Source organism: Maniola hyperantus, chromosome 6 (genome assembly GCF_902806685.2).
Source record: "Maniola hyperantus chromosome 6, iAphHyp1.2, whole genome shotgun sequence".
Lineage (NCBI taxonomy): Eukaryota > Metazoa > Arthropoda > Insecta > Lepidoptera > Nymphalidae > Maniola > Maniola hyperantus.
The window spans coordinates 14,607,381-14,628,090 of NC_048541.1; the positions used below are offsets into that span (position 1 = coordinate 14,607,381).

Consider the following 20,710-nt stretch of genomic DNA (forward strand, 5'->3'; position numbering starts at 1 on the left):
TACGCAAAACCTGTAAAAAATCTAGGCGGGTAAGTATATGAAATTCCAAATGGCAGAAAAAATTAACTTACTTGGGTGCATATTTTAACCCATTTTAATTCATCAATAATGCCGTCTTCTTAAATATGAATTAAGTAAGTAATTAAAGTGTTTGTTAGTTCTGAATAAAGTAATAAGTGAAAAGTAGAAATCAGCAATCATTAAATTTAAGTCAATTAATTTCACACTCAATGTCCACATACCTCTACTACCTAGTAGATAATAATAATTATCACAATTACCAATCATAATACAACAAAGTTACTTATTTCATTCTATACTCTATGACTTTGAGCGTAGAACTCTAATGCAGAGGAGAATGAAAAAGAAAAAAATTTATTTAATAAAACAGTTTTGTCAAATTTAAACATTACCCACACTAGGTATGTGTCCTGTGTATATTACGCAAAACTTGTTATTTAAAAAAAATCAAGGCGGGTAAGTATAAGAAATTCCAAATGGCAGACAAATTTAACTTACTTAGGTGTATATTTTAACATAATAAACTTCTAATGAAAAACTTAATTAAACAGCCAATTAAAACGACAACTACTTTATATAGATAACAGTATAATATAACAGCTAATGAGATTCCCAACGGTCGAAACTGAACCTAAATAAACAGGAAGCCGCAACCATCGGACCATAACACGACCCCTCGCGTCCAATTTGACCCCTAAACTTACATATAACTTACCGTTAAAACAAGCGAACAGCCATAGCAAAACAGCGCACATATGCCCAAAACGTTTATCTTTACACACCATTGTAACAAAATCATCGAAACACAACACTAAAACCTCACTGAAATCAAACGTGACGTAACATAAAGTTCGACGTAGAGGGTTACGGTATACGGGTTTCGTCGTAGCGTGTGAAATTTAACACACCCGCTCGCGACGAAGGCTAGCGTTCGACTGAAAAGCGAGTAAGCCTTCGCAGGGGGGCAGGGGTGTGTGTTTTGTATCCCCCACAGAGATATTTAGGAAACCACGTGTCCTAGTCAATTTTCGTCGTCATTGAGAAGGCTTTTCATTTTTATTATTGCTTAAACGGAGCCATTTCGGTGAATGTTCAAGTGTAATTAAAGGTACAAGTCGTCGTCTTTTATTGCGAGCTTTTATGTTTGTTGGTGGCTTCTGTCAATTTGATGAATGTTGTTTTGAGAGGCTTTTTCTTGTTTTGTTAAGATGTAGATAGGTATAGTACGCGACAGGTTCAAATGGCAATCGGAGAGGGAACACAGCCCCCGCGCTAACCCAGTGCGGGCGAGCGCGGGTGACGTGCGGGTGTGCGAAGCGTCCTCCCGCCTCATACCCCGATTGCCATCTCAACCAGTCGCGGACTGTAATGTCTGTACTAATTTTCAATAATGGTTTTGCTATCTAGCGAGGTAATAGCGCCAGTATATTGAGCACAATTTGGACGGTGAACTTATATTTTTTATAGGTACTTACTTAAATTTTTTTTATTGTAGGTTTCTTTTTCCTCAATGTAGATTTGTCTATTTAAATTTATTATATTATAATTATTATTATAGGGCTGAATATTATTTTGGTTTAAAATGGGGATTGTTGTACAATTTTATAACGATTATTCCAAATTCCACTAAAACTCATAATATGAAAGTTGTCGGTGCCGGCTAAAGTTCGCTATGTTAGGGCTGCCATATCGGCGGCCTCAAAGGCAAGTGAAGTCCCAAACTTTGCGGTTCCAGTGCGCGGGTTGTGAACTTTTATGAACAACTTTCATCGTTTGTGAAACTTGTCACACGTGGGTTTTTTATCTGTAGGTTTAGAAGTCTATGACTAGCTTATTGACGTATTTTCTCTAAGACAGCTTAAGATTTGGCACCGATTCTAAGCACAACCTAATTTTAGAGTATTCGCACCCTCTTCTTACTATTGTAATATGAAAAGGACAGAAGCAGTTTGACATTTCTAAATTTAATTTTTAGATGGTAAAACCCGTGATTTTAGCACGCACTCGCGAACCTACTGTTTAAATTTGTATTGTGCACTAAAATTTAGAGTCTTTAAATGTGAAAGTCATGTTCCGTTCCTTTTTTAGCATTAGTAAAAAGAAAAAGATGCAGATACTCTAAATTTAGTTTAGAGAGAGACTAGAGAATCGGGGCCATTTACTTATGTATTAAAACCTCTTTTGGAAAAAGTGCCACAGTGACTAACACAATGTAAAAAAACAAAACTTCCGTATGGTCTCTATGTGATTTCAGTATGATTTTATTTAACGAAATATTTGAAATTCCACTTGAACTCAATGAAAGTTGTCGATGCCGGAAAAATTCGCTATATTAGGGCTGTGATATCGGCGGCCTCAAAGGCAAGTGAAGTCCCAAACTTTGCGGCTTCACTGCGCGGGTTGTGAACTTTTATGAACAACTTTCATCGTTTGTGAAACTTGTCACACGTGGGATTTTTGATCTGTAGGTTTTAATCTTATTTACGCCTTTTCTCAAGGGTATCTTAAAATTGATATGTATTTAAAAACCTATTTCGCAAATAGTGACAAATTAATTTTTAAGAGCTCTTCTTATCAAAGAGATAAACCGTACGCAAAAAAAATGATTTTGATTACATAATTTTAGACTTAACTGCTCGTAGCAAACTTTTAAGTTATTTGTCTAGTCTTCGGCAAATTTCATCTTGCTGAGTATAATAATCTACTTTTAACTTGATTTTTTTTGTACCTACTCCTAGCACAATCTTGACGCTTAGTTGGAGAGGAAAGGGGAATATTAGTCATTTAACTTGGCTAATATTCTTTTCAAAACAAAAAGAAACTTAGAATACCGATAACAATGTCGCAAACTGAAGGTCACTTAGACAAAGTAACAAACAAAGCAATATACTAAATACGATAGGTCACAATTTTATTACGGTCAGTTGAAAGAAACTCCCTGTTCATATAAATTCGACACAGCTAAATGGCATGTGCGACATTTATATGTACGGCTGAGTTATTGTTGGACCCCTATTAAGTTATAGAGCAATAAAAGGTTTCCGGCTAATATCACGAAGCGATTTCCAAAAGGAAAAGGAAACCTACTGTCTCCTGCGTCACTGGAACCGGATGTTTGATTTGTGATCTCTGTGATAATGTTACTCTTCTTTTGTTATTTAATAGATCATGCCCGAAACTTCGTCAGCGTCAATCAATATAATATAATGTAGGTATATAGAAAAAGAAAAGCTGACTGACGCACAGCTCAAACTACTGGATGGATCGGGCTGTGGCATACAGATAGCTGTTATGACGTAGACATCTGTTACGAAAGGATTTTTGAAAATTCGAGTTATTGCTATATGAGCTAATCGTCGGAACGGATGAAACTATTTTGACGGGACTTTCACAGACAAGGAGAGGATTAACCAAGGAGTAACATAAATACATAATATACTTTAAAAAGAGTTTTATTTTTCTACTTATGTACACCGAAATCTCCGAGATCTCTGAACCGATTTGCGTATTTTTTTAATCGATAGAGTATCTAACTCTGTGACTTTGTCCCACAAAAATTGGGATTCAAACTCCTCAACCCTGATGCTGCAGGGGATCTGACCACCAAAACTGATGGTATTTAGAAACTGTCGGTTATAAATTGATATTAGAGGTATCTACGAAGTAAATAAAGACTTTATCGTTGAAAACTCGAGGACCTAACTCCTCAACCCTGATGCTGTAAGGAATTGCATTCCTTACTCGTGGTGATGCCACGGGATTTTTAAAGAACCATCCGTTCAAATGTTACAGACAAAACAGACAGACAAACAAAATTTGGTACAGAGATAGATACCTTGCATCCCGGCGGCCTCCGGGGACGCACTACTACGGATAGGTGAAATTTTGTATATGTTGTATAGAAGCAGGCGTTACTTTGCGTTACGTTACTTTTTAACTTTCATTGTACAGGCTAATTTTTGTCCTGAAAAATTCACGGAATTTTTAAAAACCAAAATCCACGCGGGTGTAGCCGCCGTAAGCGTCATCTAGTTTGTAATATTATTAGTAAGATTAGACAAAACTAAAATAACATCAGTCTGGGTGACAAATTATGCAAAACTACGGATCCAGTTTTCGCTTTCTTTATACAAGGTATTTTTTGGTCCATAATTCAGACCCTTTGGGTTTTCTCCTAAAGACAATTTTATATGTTATTTCCTCTAGTAATTCTAACACAAATAATGACCAAGTGAGCCCCCTAAATCAAGGGCCGTAGGATGTAGTACAGGGGTCCGATGTTCGCTTGCATTTTCTCAGTTAATATATCTTCTAAACGACTTTCTTTGCTGGCGTCTGCGGCGTAAGTATAAATTGTGTTCACTCTTCAGTCTGCTTTTAAAAGTTTAAACTTAAACATTGTTAGCGTGGAAAAATGGACCTTCTCTATAATGTATTAGATATCCTTAAGGAAAAATTACTGGAAAGTGAAATCATGCATATAATGTTGTGTGGTAGAACTTGAAGGTGTAGGAAAGAAACAACTATGGGCTATTAATAAGCCCAGGCCTTGAAAGCCTAGTGGTTAAAACGTCTGACTCCTGTTCGGGAGGTCGGGGGTTCAATCCCGCGCACACACTCACAACTTTTCGGAGTTCGTTTTAAGCAATCAAATAAATAAATAAATAATCTTAATTTGCAAAAAATAACACTTGATTTAACGGTGAAGAAACTTGCATGCCTGAGAGGTTATCAATAATGTGCTCAAACTTCAAAGTTATGTGAAGTCTGCTAATCTGCACTGGATCAGCGTGGCAGACTATGGCCTAAACTCTTCTCATTCTGAAATGAGACCCAGCTAGTAGGCTGGCAATGGGTTGATCATGATAATATTATGATGTCAACTATTTAGCTTTGCATTCAACAATTACCTATTAAGTTTGCTAAAATTGTTTACCTACATACTTTAAAATTAATTCCAACAAAATGAAACAAAAGTGTATTATTAAACTCTAGCGCGAATTCCTCGAGCTAGAAATATCAGAATAGTTCATTTTATAACTTCACCACAAAGAACTAATAGACCGTTTCCAATCTATGTAGCATTCGATTTGCGTGCCTCGTTCCTACATTCCGAATTACAACGGGATAGTTTGGATGCTTGTTTGTAAAGTTCAGCCCGCCATCACGCAAAGCTAAAGAGCCCAGTACACATTTGCCTAACGCTCTCCAATACACTCGGCGATCATAAACCTTGCCTGTCGCACGATCGCATTAGGCTAGCCGCACTTTGGATGCGTTTTCGCAGAATTTGACTCGTGTGAACTAATATAATGAGTCAAGTCTTCTCATCGTCAATTCCTCAGTGCCTGAAGACGAAAGTCTTTGACCAGTGTGTTCTTCCCGTCCTCACCTAAGGTGCTGAAACGTGGACGCTGACAAACGGCCTTGTTCACAAATTCAAAGTCGCTCAGCGAGCTATTGAGAGGGCTATGTTAGGAGTTTCCCTGAGGGATAAGATCTGAAATGAGGAGATCCGCAGGAGAGCCAGGGTCACTGACATAGCCCAAACTATTATTATTAGCAAGCTGAAGTGGCAGTGGGCAGGTCATGCCTGTTGTAGTGGCGATGGCCGCTGGAGCCGGAAAGTCCTTGAGTGGAGACCGCGTTTAAGCAAGCGTAGTGTGGGACGCCCTCCAGCACGATGGACCGACGATATAAAGAGGCTGGCGGGAAGTGGCTGGATGAGGAAGGCTGAGGACCGGGTGTGGTGACGCTCTTTAGGGAAGGCCTATGTGCAACAGTAGAAGTCCACAGGCTGATGATGATGATGATGAACTAATATAAGTCCCGCAAATTAATAATGTGCGTGACCGCCATTTTAGTCACGTCAGCACAAGTTTTTTTTTAATAGATATAGCGAGCAAGCGAGCAGGCGGGTCACCTGATGTTAAGTGATTACCGCCGCCCATGAACATTTGCAGCACCAGAGGAGCCGCCGATGCGTTGCCGGCCTTTTAGGAATTTGTTGGTCCGCCCCTTGAATAACCCCATGTTATAATCTAGTGGGAACACCGCCGATGGGAGTTGGTTCCACAGTTTGCATGTGCGTGGAAAGAAGGATCTGGCGCAGCGGACGGTCGAAGTGCACCAGACACCCAAGCCATTAGCCCCAAGCTTTTTGGAGGCTAATTTGGCCTTGCTTTCCAAATGATCGCGGAATTGAACCTCGCTCGAAATGTGGACTCCAAGGATCCCAATGCTGTTGGAAGGCTTTCGAGCTGATGGTAAATTTTTACTTAAATATACGTCAAATTACGTCAAAATGACGTCACCTCGATGTTAATGAGACATGGTTCCAGCGCAATAGCAATTTGCGGGACTTATAACAATACTATTATTATTGTGTAGTTAACGAGCTGTGGGCAAGCTGTCTCCAAAGCGTGCTGAGCGCCGAGCTTTGTTCGCTAATAGAAAGTGTTTTACGATTACATCGCTTTAATGGAACTTTATACGCTTTTACGATTGTGCAAAAGGAATTATATTGAATTTTATGATATTTTAACGACCACTAAGTACCTACCTACGTCAATAAGTGGTGACATAGTTAAGATTGCGGACTTCTATTCGGAGGTCGGGGGTTCGATCTATGTGCGTTTTAAGGAATTAAATATCACGTACTTTAATAGTGAACTAAAACATCGTGAGGAAAGCTGTATGCCTGAGAGTTCTCCACAATGTTCTCATAGGTGTGAGAAGTCTGCCGATCTGCACTTGACAAGCGTGGTGGTCTATGGCCAAACCCTTCTCATACCCATGAGACCCGTGCTTTGTACAGAGCTGGCGATGGGTTGTTCATTATGATGATGACTTGCAGCAGGCCACATTGTTCCATGTTGTAGCTCAGGCGTAAAAGAGCCTTAAGGCTATACTGGCAATTGTTTTTTTATTCATTATAGGCGCACGCTTGACCACGAGTAAATTAAATTTAATAGTAATCTGCACGTGACAGGTCAAGGATTCACTTCTATTCTGAATTCTGTGAATCTGTGATGTGGCGGTTACCACAATAGAAACTAGATGGCGCTGTTCAATCGATGACGTAGTCCCGAACAAATGTACCGCCGATAGTAATCGCACTAACGGAGTTTTCTGCAATCTGGACTATATATAGAAGTTTCAAGACATAACCGTCGGCCCAGCTGGCGCTACCGAGCACAACCAACCGCTCGGTGGGAGATCTCCCCTTTGGTACGGTCGAGCCTGCACACCGCTCCCATACAATCATCATCATGATCAACCCACTGCCACACGGCCCTGTACGGATTGGCTGACTTCACATACCTTTGTGAACATTATGGAAAACTCTTAGACATGCAGGTTTCCTCACGATGTTTTCCTTCACCGTTAAAGCAAGTCATATTAAATTGCTTAAAATTCATATAACTCCGAAAAGTTAGAGGTGCGTGCCCGCGATCGAACCTTCGACCTCTCGAAGTAAAGGCTGACGTCTTAACCACTAGGCTATTACCGCTTTTCAATTCTGTGAATAAAGAGTTGTTTTTTGAATATTATAATGCGGTTCGAACACGGCAAAGTTTTCAAACGTATGTTAGATCACGCCCAGGGAATCCGGATCCGAGGAATCAAATCCGGAAAATATATGCAGAGGGCGCCGTGATCGATATCTGTACGAATAGAGCATATTGGAATGTAAAATTATTAAGAACTAGCTTATGCTCGCGACTTCGTCCCCGTGGACTACACAAATTTGAAACCCCTATTTCACCCCCTTAGGAGTTGAATTTTCAAAAATCCTTTCTTAACGGACGCCTACGTCATAATAGCTATCTGCATGCCAAATTTCAGCCCGATCCGACCAGTAGTTTGAGCTGTGCGTTGATAGATCAGTCAGTCAGTCAGTCATTCAGTCAGTCAGTCAGTCAGTCAGTCAGTCACCTTTTCATTTTATATATTTAGATTAGATGATACTTATACCTACAAACTAACTAAATTAGAACTTACAGATAAAGCCCTTTCATAAAGATACCCCACTTGGTATAGTAATCGTACTTTAAAAGTTGAAAATACTAATTAATTGTTCATGAACACATTTTCAATTTTTTTTTTGTGATGTAACCACAAAATCACGGTTTTCAGATTTTTTCCCCTTACGTCTGCTATAAGACCTACCTACCTGCAAAATTTCATGGTTCTGGGCAACGGGAAGTACCCTGTAGGTTTCTTGACAGATACGATAGACAGACAGACAACGAAATGAACCTATAAGGGTTCCTTTTTTCCTTTTGAGATACGGGACCCTAAAAAAGAACCTTATTTATTTGACAAACAAAAACTGTGCCGGTAGTCTGCTGACTGTACCTCTAAAATCATAATTCTTTAAGGTGAGTCACCAAGGTTAAGCGGAAAAGACTGGTTTGTTAGGAAGATCAAATGTTTTACGTATATTTACTGTTAAATAACGGCCTTGCTAAAAATATACGATATTCCTAAAGACATTCTCTAAAGAATGTGCTAATTTGATACACAATAGGAAGTATAGTACGCGGCCGAAAATGATGAACATCGGCCTTTAGGATGACATTTTCATCTTCGTAGAGCGTTGTCTCTGTTATTCATACCCGTATGACGCTTTGTCGGTTTCAACGACCGAGACAGTGTTCTACAAATTTGCTGTCTGCTTCTAAAGATCGATGTTCATCACTTTTGGCTGCGTACTGTACTTCGCTCGATCAAATAAAATATTGAAACAAGCTCAAGTAAAAGTCTAAAACGACTTATTTAATAATAAAGTTTCTAACTTGGCAAATAATTTTTATATGGAAATATTAGTATTTAAGTACTACAGAGAACCTGCTAAAATTTGGTTTTCAACAGGACTTCTATATTTATTCAATTCAAATTTATCCCAAAATTTGAACATTGCCAAACTAATTTCATAACACGACGCGCTGCCCGCTCCGGTGACTCGCCTTAATAGCTGAGCAAGAAATAACGAGTGATCACAAAAAGCACTCGCAACTTTTTAATCTTATCTTAACACGAATGATAAGCTAATTAATTATATCATAACCTTATAAAACCATCTTAGTCCGCAATTTCAAGTTGGCATAATTCATAAAGTTAAGCGCTTTAAAAGACAGCCAGCAATTTTTAGTTTTAATTAATTTCGAAATAAAAGCGCCGTGCTCGCAGTTATTCAGCGCTTAAAATATTCTTGGTAGGTATTTAGTGCAAGAATTTAGTTTTAAGTAAGTGCCTACAACTTGGAAATTTATTATAATATCAGAAGTACTGCAGGGCTGACTAGGAATACCATCGCAAATATTAGAATTATAAAATACTACTTACTTATGTCTACAAGTCATTTTTAGGGTTCCGTACCTCAAAAGGAAAAACGGAACCCTTATAAGATCACTTTGTTGTCTGTCTGTCTGTCTATCTGTCGGTCTGTCAAGAAACCTACAGGGTACTTCCCGTTGACATAGAATCATGAAATTTGGCAGGTAGGTAGATCTTATAGCAGACATTAGGGGGAAAATCTGAAAACCGTGAATTTGTGGTCACATCACAAGAAAAAAATTAAAATGTGTTTCGAACAAATATTGCTATTTTCGACATTCAAAGCAAGATTGCTATATCAAGTGGGGTATCATATGAAAGGGCTTTACCTTTACATTCTAAAACAGATTTTTATACATAATAGTTTTTGATTTATCGTACAAAATGTCGATAAAATACGACTGTAGTACGGAACCCTCAGTGAGCGAGTCTGACTCGCACTTGTTTTATTGGGAAATCTAATTGCATTTTCCAGATATTCAAATTGGACTCGTAATTGACCGGTTTTTAATGTAGTAAGTTATTGGTAATAACAGCTGTTCTCGCTTTATGCTAAAGTTACGTAGTTTTAGACATAGCCTCTTAAAGTAACTTAAATCAACTTTTAGGACATATTTAAGTTAGTTTCAGAGGTTACGGAGACTGTACACAGGGTGTAACCAGAACGCTAGCAAAAACTTAGCGTTATGGTTATACTACTTAAACACAATCCAATATCAATACCCTTTTTATTTTTATTTTTTCGCGTTTTTTTATGGTATCATATCAGTAATCATCAGTACTATCATCTATCTTCATTTTTGCCAGCGTTCTGGTTACACCCTGTATAATTTCACGGCAGGACAATAAATATCCGCCGGCTATATTGGTCCTCCAGTCTGTTAGTCCCACTAATTCAAAGTCACACAGTTTGCCGGCGGTCGAGTCTGTTTGTTTGTGTTTGTAATTTACACGACGCCGGCGACTATAGCTATCGATAACATATATCTTTGCTACGAACAGATAGATGGCACGCTTCGAATAATTCAGAGCTGGAAAGAGCTGAGCTATGCTCGGAGATTTTTCAAATCAAATCAGAAATGAGTCTCAGACTTGAGCGGGTTTGGAACCCTCGTAGCTTTAGTTTTTTTGCGAAATAATTAACACCACTATATCTTACAAATCCAACAACTGACAATCGAAAAGAGTAATTTATTACCTATTTTGAATTTTGGCTTACCAAAGTTCTTAACCAAATCGCTCAATTGTTGCGAAGCTGAAAAGGCAATGGGTGCAGCACATAGTTCGAAGAACGGATAGACGTTCCAAGGTGCAGGAATGGTGACCTTGCAGCGTCGGAAGACCCCACTAGGACTAGGTGGGCAAACTACATCAAACGAAGGGCGAATGAATTTTGCAGGGGATTAAGGGGGCTCAAGACAAGTTGTTCCCTAAAATTCAAACATTCGAGGAGTAGTTAGTTAGGTACTCCAATTTTCCGAGAGCTGATATTATGGATGATATAGCTGATGTTAATGGGCGGTGGTAATGTTCGTTTCATCATCATCATCATGATCAACCCATCACCGGCTCACTACAGACCACGGGTCTCCTCTCAGAGTGACAAAGGTTTTGGCCATAGTCTACCACGCCGGCCATGTGCGGATTGGTAGACTTCACACGCCTTTGACAACATTATGGAGAACTCTCAGGCGTGCAGGTTTCCTCACGATGTTTTCCTTCACCGTTAAAGCAAGTGATATTTACTTGCTTAAAACGCACATAACTCTGAAAAGTTAAAGGTGCGTGCTCGGGATCGAACCCCCGCGACCTCCAATTAGAAGGCGGACGTCCTAACCACTAGGCTATCACAGCTTAATGTTCGTTTGGTTGCCATTAATTAAAAAAACACAGTATAAAACCAGAATAAACATTAAGTTCTTCATGCAAGAAATTCAATTTATTAACTAAAAAAACTTGTAAGTACGTATTGCTTATTAGTATAGGATAAGCAACAATTTGTTTGAGGAAAAATCTTTTCCCCTATTTTTATGAGCTAAGCTGCAGGAAAAGTTCGTACGTGATAAAAAGGCGCAAGTTCGGAAAAGAATTTATCGCGGAATCAAGTCTGAGAAACTTAAGGCTGGAAGTGACAAACAAGAAAGTCGGAAAGTTTGACTTTTGCCCCACTTGCCGTATGATGCTCGCGACGGAATTTCATCCTCTGAGAGCTAGTTTGAGAGCAATATTTTCAACGGCCTTTTTTGCAATAGTTTAAAATCTGTATGTATTAAATTCATAGTCCTGACTGACTGTCTTATATTATGTACCTATATCAACGTACAGCCTAAACCGCTGGTCCTAGAGAAATTAAATTTGGAGGATGTGTTCTTTGTAAAGAGTAGGTATTTACTAAGAAAGGATTTTTCGAAATTCCACCCCTGAGTGGGTCAAATGGGGGTTTGAGATTTATGTAGTCCACGCAGATGAAGTCGCGAGCATAAGCTAGTTTAAATATGAGCGGTCGCCGCAATTACAAGCAGACGGCGCTCCTCACTCGTACGAAGCAATCACTAGAATTAGATACGAACCCGAGCATTGGCTTTTTACGTCGCTCTCACTAGATGGCAGCAGGGGTAGCAACCTCGAAAGTGAAAGGAGAACACGCAAACCTGAATCGCATTACCGGAGTTTTCTGCAAGTTAATCGTAGATCGACTAAAAGGCAAGAGCAGGGAAAGAGAGACTCTCTAGAGTGAATAATAATAAAATATGTTCCTTGGTTAGAGACCATACCACATCGACATAAATAACGGTATTATCCTTTCATAATACGTAGTCCTATCATTTAATTTTCTAGTAAGTAGTTCGGGTTTAGACTTCAGAGCTTTATCATGATATTCCCTTAAACCCTGTAAGCGTAGGAACTAATTTAGATTACCCATCCAATTACAGAGTGAGCAATAAAATCTCTTAGAATAGACTCAGTAACAGATGCGATACTGTGTCCCGGCCCTTTCTGGATGAAATGAAAACCCGTATTTTCGTGTAATAGGCCCTCGCATAAGCGGAAACGTTCGGCTATTGTCGGGACTGTTCGGGATTCAAATAATGAAGGGCAAGAATGGACGCTGAATCGAGAATAGGTTATTGTACTGCTTGAACAATCTTGCTCCGAGTTTCACTCGGGTTTTCGGGCATTTGGGTATAACAATTAAGTAGGTCTATACGGATAGTGCAGCCTGCTTTGAATTATATGTAGTACTGAAAATATTCACTTATGCCCACGATTTAGATTTCATTAAAATCCTATAATACCTCTATAATTCTTCATTGTTTTTGACGTTACTGAAGTACAAACAGCAGAAAACTATATTATGGTAATAAACATTTTCAAACGAAGCAAGTATCTTTTTTTAATTATATTTTAAAACTGTTACCATCTTCTAAAAAAGTTCTGTCACTCAGATAGCACTAAGAGCGATTACGCACTGCACTCTATCCGTCTATCCGTCATCCGTGAGAATACCAGCGATTATTATTATCTACGACATAATATGTTATAAACTCCCATACAAAACAAAAAGGAACGTATTTTCACGGACTCGGATCGGATGAGTGCGTAACCGCCGTAAGAGAGGCATAGTTATCAGCTAGTCAGCAAAGAAAAATTGTCACCAAACAGTTTTTATAGAAAGTACTATTTATACATCGATGATTATTTACGTCTAATTATTCCGACACAAAGTTAGCGTTCCATTACATATTATAGTGGCATATACTTACAAGTCTCTCAAAAAAGTTGTTAAAATATTACACGGTAACTTTTATTAAACAACTATAGTAGGATGACCGCGACTTCGTCCCCGTGTCGTTCGTCAGGCTCGCACAACGAGGGTTCCGTACTACAGTCGTATTTTTTCGACATTTTGCACGATAATTCAAAAACTATGATGCATAAAAATAAATAAAAATCTGTTTTAGAATGTACAAGTGAAGACCTTTTATAAGATACCCCACTTGATATAGTTATCTTACTTCGAATATTGAAAATATTAATTATTAGTTTATGACCACATTTTTTTTTGTGTAATGTAACCACAAATTCTCAGTTTTCAGATTTTTCTCCTAATGCCCTCTATAAGACCTACCTACCTGCCAAATTTCATGATTCTAGGTCAACGGGAAGTACCCTATAAGTTTCTTGACAGACAGACGGACAGGCAGACAGACATACAACAAAGTGATCCTATAAGGGTTCCGTTTCTCCTTTTGAGGTACGGAACCCTGTAAACAGATCGAGTAGGTGGTAACTTAATTGGAAAATGATTAAATTTCCACTTTATTAAAGTCATAACTTCACATTTTAATAGGTCCAAAAGATAAGGAGCCGAATCTTATTATTAACCCGAACAATTAAAATCTAAGGGCGGGGTCATTTGCGTAATTATTCACTCAAAAGGTCGTTCCATGAAAAGGTATTTTCAGAATCATAATTACTGAAGAGAAAATTAAAATTTGTATTATATCTCTATCTATTTATATAATATCGCAATGTTAATATTCGGCATTCTTTTGAGAATAAGCTTAAGAGCGGAAAAATTATATTTAAGTTGATCGCATACCATAATTATATTACAGGTCCAGTACGCGTCAGAAAATAACGTACATCGAACTTTAGCTTGTTATCTCTAGCAGTTTTGTAGAGCTTTGTCTCTTTCGTTGAGACCGATAAAACGTCACATAGGTATGAGTGACATAGACAACGCTCTACAAAGCCGTAAGATGACTATACCGAGTCGGGTATTATATAAAAGGGCTTTACTTGTACATTCTAAAACAGATTTTTATTTATTTTTATGCATAACTAGTTGTTGCCCTGGCAAACTTCGTTCCGCCTAACAGTCGATTAAATTTTTCTCTCCGCAAGAACCATCCTCGTACTTCAAGGAATATTATAAAAAAATATTTAGCGAAATCGGTTCAGCGGTTCTCGAGATTTACGATGACCAACACATTTGGTGATTCATTTTTATATTTTTATAGATAGTTTTTGATTTATCGTGCAAAATGTCGAAAAAAATACCCGAGCACAAAACACATCCTCGGTGCGTGAGTCTGACTCGTAAGTCGTACTTAGCCGGTACAAATAAAATAAAAAAAATTCAAATACATAACTAGCTTCGGAAGTTTTAAACATGCCGTTCAAAACGCTATAATCGCTCGAGGGAGCCGGAATGGGAAGATTGGGCCACTTGGCTCGCAGCCAGCACGCCTGGTAACGAAAACGTAGCATCGGTTTCCTGAAACACCTACGCGGTTACACGCTGAATGTAAACGGTACCTTCTATGTTCATTTTGTACTATCTCTACTTCTGCTTCATCTACTTCGCGCAGATGTTTCAAACTTTGAAGTTTAGATTTGACTAATAAACTTTTACAAGTGCTTTTGAATCGTCAAAAGTACCTATCTACCACTGTTTCGACACGTTTTCCCTACCAAGACGAGTAGAAAGATTACCCGTTTACGTGTTTCACATTCAACTGGGTATTTGACTTGTTTTTTTTATTATACTTTATTATAAACTGGGATAAAAATAATGACGTAAACTGAAAAAACTAATTAAATCGATCAAATAGCAAAAAAGTTATAAGCATTTAAATATTTCTGATTAGACAGAGATAGCAATATAGCATTTTGACGTCACACCTTACTAATGCCATAGTAGCTTCGTGCGGCTTCATACAAATTTTCATTTTGCGAGAAAGGGATAGAAGACCCTCCCACTCCAAAATTAAAATGCCTGTAACTTTGTAAATCTTTGTTGAATTTTAATATTTTTTTCAGCGTACGTCATTATTTTTATCCTAGTTTATAAGAAAGTAATAATAATATTTATCAAATTCAAAAGTAGAAAAATATCCAATTACGACATCGATTTACTGCTTACGATATCGGATCGCATGATGAAAGAACTCTCTTTCTTCTTACGATAAAATATCACGGTACCTACAAAGAGCTTGTTGTTTAATGTATTCGTTCTACCGAACACCTCAATCCTTTAATTTTGTTCTAAGTAAACCTAAAACCGGGGGATTTACGATGAACATCAAAATAAAACGATGTTGGAACAACTCATAAAGAAAGGTTTAAAATCCGCTACACCCTTTTGTTGCTTGGAAGAGTATTAATTCTCTCATTTAAAATACTTACTTCCAAAGAAAATTCTTCTTAGCTCTTTAGAGCGGTTACGCACTCATCCGATCTGAAAAAAGTCCGTGAAAATTCATACGTTTCGTAGTGGTCATAGAAATTAGAATTATTTGTATGGTAGCTTATGACATAATGACATAGATATTTTTTATATGCATATTTTAAATATGGGCTAGCTGATGCCCGCGACTTTGTCCGCGTGGATTTAGGTTTTTAAAAATCCCGTGGGAACACTTAGATTTTCCGCAATAAAAAGTAACCTATGTCACTCTCCAGGTCTTTAACTACACCCATGCAAAAAATCACGTTAATCGGTTGCTTCGTTGCGACGTGATTGAAGTACAAACCAACAAACCAATAAATCAACAAACCAACAAACAAACACACTTTCGCATTTATAATATGGGTACTGATTTATGGATTTTTATATATGGATGCAAACAGGCTGATTGATTGATTGATGAATGACTTCATTATGTAATGAAAGAAAATTAAATGGATTGATGGTAAAAAAGTTTTAATTTACACGTAGGTTTGGCTCACGTGTTCATATCGACCACATCAGCAAATTGGCAGACTTTTTTTTTCATTAATTTTATTATTGGTTGCTATTTTCTCGCCACCATTTAATTTTGGCCGACCACAGAGCAGTGTACTCACAGCTATTCTACGTGTTTTTTTTTGGCGACATCGGTCGAAATTAACTTTTATAGGTCGCTGCGGGACAGTGCCTGGAATTAGAGGTAAGGGAAAGAGTATGTGAAAATGGTAATTACAGTCGCCTTTATTTTGTAGGTATATTATTATTAGGAAGTTAATTGAATTGCTAAAGTATTTTATACATTTCATATCATCAGTAGATGATGCCCGCAACTTCATATGTGTGTACTTACATATAGTACGCGACAAGTCAAGATGACAATCGGGGTATGAGGCGGGGGGACACCCCCGACACCCGCACGTCACCTGCGCTCGCCCGCATCTGGTTAGCGTGGGGGCTTTGCGCGTGTGCGGGGCGTACCCTCCCCGATTGCTATCTCGACCTGTTGCGTACTATACAGGGTGTAACTAGAACGCTCACAAAACCGAAGACAGGTGACAGTACTGATGATCAGTGATATATGATACCACAAAAAAAACGCAAAAAAATCCTATTATCTTCTTTTTATAATATAAAAATGAATCACTAAATGTGTTGCTCATCGCAAATCTCGAGAACCGCTGAACCGATTTCGCTAATTCTTTTTTTATAATATTCCTTGAAGTACGAGGATGGTTCTTACGGAGAGAAAAATTTAAAAAAATTGAATCGACTGTTAGGCGGAACGAAGTTCGCCCGGTCAGCTAGTTTTGAATAATATTCCTAAATTACGATAATATATTCCAAATAAAACATCTGACTGACGCTAGAGGTCAACGAACGTTCGATAAGTAGGCCACTTGGAGTCAATGCCGCGTCGTATTGACCCGAATAATTTTAAATACACATCAAAAATTGTGAACGGGCAGGAATCGAACCCGCGTCTGCTGGGATTATTTAAAATTATTTAGAAATTTCCTTCAAGTGTAGGTAAAACACTATAAAAATTATAAAGTATTGACCCGAGTTTTGCACGCTATATATTGCGGGTTTGAAAAATACTAATTCACTTTTGAGCGAGCGTTTTGACATTTTGATAAAAAGTTGCTGATTGGACTAGTTGTCATCATCGCTTTAGGAGCCTAACCCTTTCACAAAAGCTAATAAACATTTTAAGATTGCACATTATACGTCCGTCGTACGTCAGAGCTTGTTGCACCACGAACCCAATTAATCTAAATGACGTCACACGATGGAGATCGATGGCGTATTGGAACCCGATAGCGAAGCCTGGCGCGAGCTGGAGGGATTATCCGCCTGTAATGACACCTCGCGACCCCAACGTTCACACGGTGTTCGGAACTGTCCTTGATAAATAAACTTTTATTTCAAGCAACTGTGACACATTTTGTTAAAAGGTATAGTCCGCGCCTATTAAATAGTCGTTCTTGAAATTAACCGCAAGTCGCGTCGCAATATCATTTTTAGGCGTCAGTGGGGGCGCGCGACGGGAGGAAGCATTGCACACTAATCCACGCACCGCGCCGCACAGCCCACTTTCACCATCTGCATTAGTGTGAGTGCTATATTCGTACACAGTATACGACCGCGTGAAACAATACTATAATACAATCTAATGACACCACGCGACCCCAATGTTCACACGGTGTTCGGAACTATACCCTAGTCCATACCTGCGGAAAGAAGTTAGTATTTATCACTCTCTCTGTTACGTAATCCCATACAAATGATAGAGACAAAAATCCGCCAACCATTTTTAAACGTACCATTAAACGAAACTATGTTTACTAATTGAATTTATGATTTTTGTTCCTAGTAGATTACAACATGGGGTTGATCAAGGGACGGACCAACAAATTCCTGAAAAGCCGGCAACGCATGGGCGGTTCCTCTGGTACTACAAATGTGCATGGGTAATCACTTAACATCAGGTGACCCGCCTGCTCGTTTTTTTTTATTTTTAAAAACCAGAACAGCGCCTAAGGTATTAAGATTTAATTTATCAGATCCTTACCTAAGGGGGCCTTTTGTGAAATACGAGTCAGTTCGAAAGCCGTTCGACTTTTATATCTTAAACCAACATCAAAGTGAACACCCTCGAAAAATATAAAATTTTATTTACTTCTTTATAGCACATTCATCTTGGAAATTAAGTTATATTTTGCAAAGCTGTTCATTAAAAAAATTCCATCAGATTATTCAATTTTTTACAGCTTTTTATAGGTATTTAATGAGGCTGATTATAACAGCGGCCGATGCTTTTATCAGAGCCTCTCTCTCTCTCCGATCGTTCCTTCATTGCTGAAGATAGTTTTCCTGGCAAACTGCCCTGGAATGGATTATCTGTTTCCACCGGCTTCTGTTGGTCTCCTGCTGCTGGACTCCTTTAGCTGGTCGGGTGAAGGAAAACATCGTAAATAAACCTGCATGTATAAGACTTCTTCACAATGTTCTCAAAGGGGTGTGAAGTCTGCCAATCTACACTTGGGCAGTGTGGTGAAGTGTGGCCTAAACCCTTCTCGTTCTGAGAGCTCCGTGCTCAATAGTGTGCAAATGTGAGGAAATTTCGCTTTGTATTTCTGTTGCAATGAGAAATTAAACCTAAACTTTTTAATAACCCATATACCCTAATCAGTTTCTACGTGTCATTGTACTGGAACGCTACATCGCTTGGTGGCATGGTAGTAAGACCAGTCTTACTTTTTTATTTTATAAATTATTTACTAAATTTGCAGAACCAGAAATCGAACCCGGGACCTTTCGTATAAGAGATCACAGCACTGATCATTGCGCGAGAAAGGTCACCAAAATCTACCGAGAAAATGGAAGTGTATACCAAAACATAGGGAACGCGTTTAATTAGGTGAGTCTGTACTCTCTTATCTACCTTTATAATTTGTCTGTAAAGCCCTGTATTCACTAAGGGCAAAATATCGTGGGACACGAGTCGCTAGAGCTGTCGGGCAAAGTTTTATTTGATTTTAATTATTAAAAAGGTACACGGTTTGTGTAATTTTTTAATAAAACAAAATTAAATGCTCGCGACTTCGTCCGCGTGGACTACATAAATTTCAACCCCCTATTTTACTCACATGGGTTGAATTTTCAAAAATCCCTTCTTAGCGGATGCCTACGTAGTGCAGTAGTTTCAACTGTGCGTTGATAGATCAATCAATCAATCAGTCAGTCAGTCAGTCACCTTTTCCTTTCATATATTAGGCAATTTTCTTATATTATATTTATGAAGTCGCGTAATTTTGCCAGGCTTGTCGTGCGATGTTAGCCAAAGTAGATCAACGTCTCGTGACACATGTCGCGACCCCCGGGACATTTGTCCCCTAGTGAATGAATACGAGACTTTATAATCTGCCGGTACAAACGATCCCAGCACATTATGCGAAGGCACGCGCGTTTTGAGCCCCATAATGAATGCCGACGCAGGTCGTGCGTTCAGACTTTTCAAGCTTTTCAACTTCTAATTTTCAAAAAAAGGTTTTTTGGGGCTTTAAACCTTTACAAATTAAAGACGCAATTCCGTAAAAATGTCACACCGAAAATGTTTTTTTGTACATCCCATAGTGTTATTACCTAATATATAATAAATTCTATTTAAATAGGTTCAGAAGTTGGTGGTGTTCACTGTTCAGACGTTTATCCACATCGAGCGATGTTTTGTAGAGCATTGTTTCTGTCATTGAGACAGACAAAACGTCATATAGGTATAAGTGACAGAGACAATGCTCTACAAAGCGGAAATGTCATTCAAAAGGCCTACATTATTTTCTGCCGCGTACTGTACCTACCTACTACTTATTTGGCATGATTGGAGTCCTAAGTCTAGGTAAGTATAAAAAACTGCCTAAATTAAATGTTGGAAGACCCCCCCACTAGGTGGACGGACAACATCAGACGAGTCGCAGGGAACTGCTGGATTCAGGCGGCGCAATACCGTGGCATGTAGAAGTCCCAACAAGAGACCTATACCCAGCAGTGGACGTCTATCGGTTGATAATGATGATGATGATGATGATGAAATAATAGCTGTTAGTTCAGAAGTCTGATTTTACATGGAACCTTATCACAAAGTAGACACACTTCACTTTTAGTACCACTTTTGTATCCTAGACCTAACATTGTATTTTATACCCTATGTTAGATGTTATACGGTTGATACTTGAGCGGCGTGATTTTCGCTTCTTGGAGCGTGACAGTATTTTCAGGCTAATCGGCTTATTACGTAATCAGCTTATAGTAAAAACACGACAGACGTTTTTGTAAGAAATAATGAAGTTCGGTTTGAGTTGAATTAAAACGAAGGATTAGGTGTTATATTAAGAGTAGGATTAGATATTACCTTATTACAGAGAATAGCCATATTTTCGGTAAGCAATTTGCTTTTTAGAATCATGAAATTTGGCAGGTAGGTTAGGTCTCATAGCTGACATTCGGGGAAAATCTGAAAACCCTGAATTTGTGGTTACACCACACAAAAAAAATTAAATTGTGGTCATGAACTAATAATTAGTATTTTCAGTTTTCGAAGTAAGATAACTA

The 20,710-nt window shown here is 38.4% G+C and overlaps 1 protein-coding gene and 1 long non-coding RNA gene across 2 annotated transcripts in view; both read right to left on the minus strand.

The window, feature by feature from the left end:
- The window catches only part of LOC117982962 (uncharacterized), a 129,224-nt gene extending 128,281 nt beyond the window's left edge, over nucleotides 1-943 (minus strand). The window contains exon 1 of the mRNA XM_034969402.2: nucleotides 737-943. Coding sequence (XP_034825293.1) covers nucleotides 737-806 — 70 coding nt within the window. The 5' untranslated portion in view covers nucleotides 807-943. The remainder of the gene's footprint in view (nucleotides 1-736) is intronic.
- Nucleotides 1-20,710, minus strand: part of LOC138402509 (uncharacterized) — a 189,899-nt gene that overhangs the window by 128,281 nt on the left and 40,908 nt on the right. The window lies entirely within an intron of this gene.